Genomic DNA, 2,890 nt, shown 5'->3' with positions numbered 1-2,890 from the left:
GGATGGGAATTCAGTGCAACATGTCATGAGAAAGGTCTACTTTAAAATTTCATTAGACCCTCAAATTGACCTCACATTAAAGCCCCTTTATACACAGGTGTAAAATCATGTAGATAAAGCACACCTTAGAAATAGAAGCGTCGTCATCCAGGAAAGAGCAAAATCACTGGCTCAAGAGAAAGTGGTTCTCAGGGAGCAGTACAGGGCACAGCCAGGACAGTCGAGAATTTGGAAAGGGTAGTTCACCATGCAAGACAAAACCTTGAACACATTTAGTAAAAAATATGAAAACTAAAAATGTAGACAAAGTTCCAATGTCACAGTCCGATTTTGATCTTTGTTAGAACAGTTACCATCCACAGGTTACCAAAGCAACTAGAGTTTTGTGAAGACATCCCACCTTACCGGTTGCCTTGCTCTGAACCCCTTGGATAACCACCATTTAGATCCTGATATCAATTTAAAGAATATCTAATAACCCTTTACAGGTTTTAAAGGGAAAAAAAAAAAAAGGCAAATGACCAGCATACATTTATAAGCACAATGTTTATTGTGACACGATCAGACTCCAGCCTTCATCATGCTGTAAGGCAGCAGGGGCTTCCCCAGGTGGATTCCCACAGTGAGCCCAAACTCCTTTCCGGCGTGCTTCTCTTGGACGTCTGGCTTCAGCAGGAAGCCTTTTTCTGCGTCAAAGTCCTCAAGGGGAGGGAAGGCCAGGGATTCTTCAGTCAAGACGCTCTGCAGACGAAGACGCCAGGATGCCAGCATGGCATCACGAGCCTCAGCAGGAGTATCAGATGGGGCCCAGAAGATTTGTGGGGCCAGAACTTGGAAGCCACAGTAGTGCAGGATGCCATTCTAGGGGGAGACACCAGGTCAGAAGGTTAAGGAACACGAGTGAGTCAAACATACCTGCATCGGCCACAGGGTCACGTTCATGTCTCCGTTGATGCCGTTTGAACTAAACATGGACTCGTGAGAGCCAGTGGTGAAAGACAACAGCACCTTCTTGTCCTGCAGAGACACAGTCAAGAAATGCCGCCTTTCAAAGTCTATATTCCTTTGAGTTGTACCTTGAAGATACCCTTAGTGAACCTCTTCTCATGGGTGTAGGCGAAGCCCAGAGTGAGGACACGGTCGATCCATCCCTTCAAGATGGCAGGAAAGGAGAACCAGTACATGGGGAACTGAAAGTGTAGCACAGTCAGAACCTGATAGTAAAAGTGCGACAGTCAAGCATCACCTGAAAGATCACCAGCTCTGCTTCTTTGAGCTTCTGCTGCTCTGCAGTGATGTCAGCAGAGAGTCTTCCCTCCTCCCAGGCCAGCTTGGTCTCCTGAGCATACTTGAAGTGTTTGGGGTCCTTTGCCTCTCCTGTAGGCGACAAGACTTCAGACTAGACCACAGAAACGCTCATCTTTTACCCACCAACATCCTCAGCAGTGGCAGCAGCTTTGAACTTCATGGCGTACAGGTCGGACACCTGGACACTGCAGCCCTGAGCAGTGAGAACCTGAACAGCTGCTTCTTTGACCGCAGCAGAGAAGGAGCCAGAGCTTTGGTGAGCGTAGATGATCAGAACCTTCTTTGAAGCTAGAGGAGTAAGATTGTTGTTTAACATTACATTTTAAGAAATGAAAGATATCCAGATATTGTTGTCCCATTCCACAAATGTAGCAATACAATAAACTTAAACTATCACAAAAAAAATAAATGATCACCTTAGACAGAAAGTACACACCTCACTCATGTTAGGGAGTAGACTTGAGCTAAAAAAATCTTTCAACACAATACTTTTACCAGTGAGCTGTGGCATCTAAAAAGGAGTCAATCTAAGAAATGCATGTCTAAATGAGGACTTGCATGCATTTTACATTGCATGATGTGCATTACACATTTAAAAAAAAAGTTACATTCTTTTAAACTTCTTTGGTCAACATAAGCCAATAGTTTGCTTTGTACATTCTCACCTAAAATGCATAGTTTTAAATTACTGACAAGCACGTCACTGTTCAAATGACTCTACAAATGTCACTTGATCTATTTTAAGTCAGTCATTTTAAGGTGAATCTTAAATTTATTATACCATTTTCTGAAGGTTAAATTTCAATAGAATCTTTATTTCTTATTTAAATAAATCCACCTCCTCAGTGCTAAGGCATCTTTTCCACAGCACGAGATCAAAAATCAAAAGAGAAACAAAGTAGACTATAAAACTCTGGAAAACTTTTTTTTTTTTAAATAAAAATCCCAGATCACAAGCATCGTCATGACATTCACTTACATGATACAAATTTACATTAGGTGTCAGTAATTAGTGACACAGCATCAATACAGTGTTGAAATCTGTTAAAACGCTTCATGACGCCTCAATCGACCCATCACTACTAAATAGCTTCATTGGGAAAAGCTTAACACCTAGAGTTTGATTAGTTAAGGTTAAGGCTTTTTTTTTTTTTTAATGTTTTGATTAAATCTCTTCCCACACAGTTAAGATCAAATGTTAACTTGAGATTTTGAACTAAACAACTTGGTAGTCAAAACAAACAGTGGCAGTTAGGTCAGCAAAATGATCCAAAGACAAACTCACCCATAGTAGCTGGGAGAGAGGACCTTTGACCTTAGTTGAGTCTCAGTGGATCAGAGATGAGAAGCTTCTGCTTTTAAACTCCTGACAGCAGCCGGCTCGTTAGTCCGCACAAGTGCTGCCAATCAACAATCAGGAACAACCAATCAGCTCTCAGCTTTTACACTGCTTTTTTAATCTTCTCTGTGTGTGCGTGTGCCATCAGTTCCAAGTCGTTTTGAGGTTTTCGTACACAAACTCTCTTTTAGTGTTCCCACTGAATTGTTTCCAGGTTTCAAATGTCCTTTTTCTCACCTTTAG

At 41.7% G+C, this 2,890-nt stretch overlaps 1 protein-coding gene across 1 annotated transcript; it reads right to left on the bottom strand.

Annotated features, from left to right (window-relative positions):
* Nucleotides 1–561: 561 nt before the first annotated feature.
* On the bottom strand, nucleotides 562–2,597 carry LOC148068785 (NAD(P)H dehydrogenase [quinone] 1-like). The gene is made up of 6 exons (XM_087803455.1): nucleotides 2,594–2,597; nucleotides 1,432–1,596; nucleotides 1,247–1,377; nucleotides 1,077–1,190; nucleotides 916–1,017; nucleotides 562–861 (listed from the first exon to the last, which is right to left on the bottom strand). The coding sequence occupies exons 1-6, from the start codon at nucleotides 2,595–2,597 to the stop codon at nucleotides 562–564; spliced, it is 816 nt and encodes a 271-aa protein (XP_087659581.1).
* Nucleotides 2,598–2,890: the final 293 nt, after the last annotated feature.

Source organism: Callionymus lyra, chromosome 12, assembly GCF_982586985.1.
Source record: "Callionymus lyra chromosome 12, fCalLyr1.hap1.1, whole genome shotgun sequence".
NCBI lineage: Eukaryota > Metazoa > Chordata > Actinopteri > Syngnathiformes > Callionymidae > Callionymus > Callionymus lyra.
The sequence above is the reverse complement of the archived record's forward strand: the minus strand, read 5'-3'. Positions and strand labels throughout refer to the sequence as shown.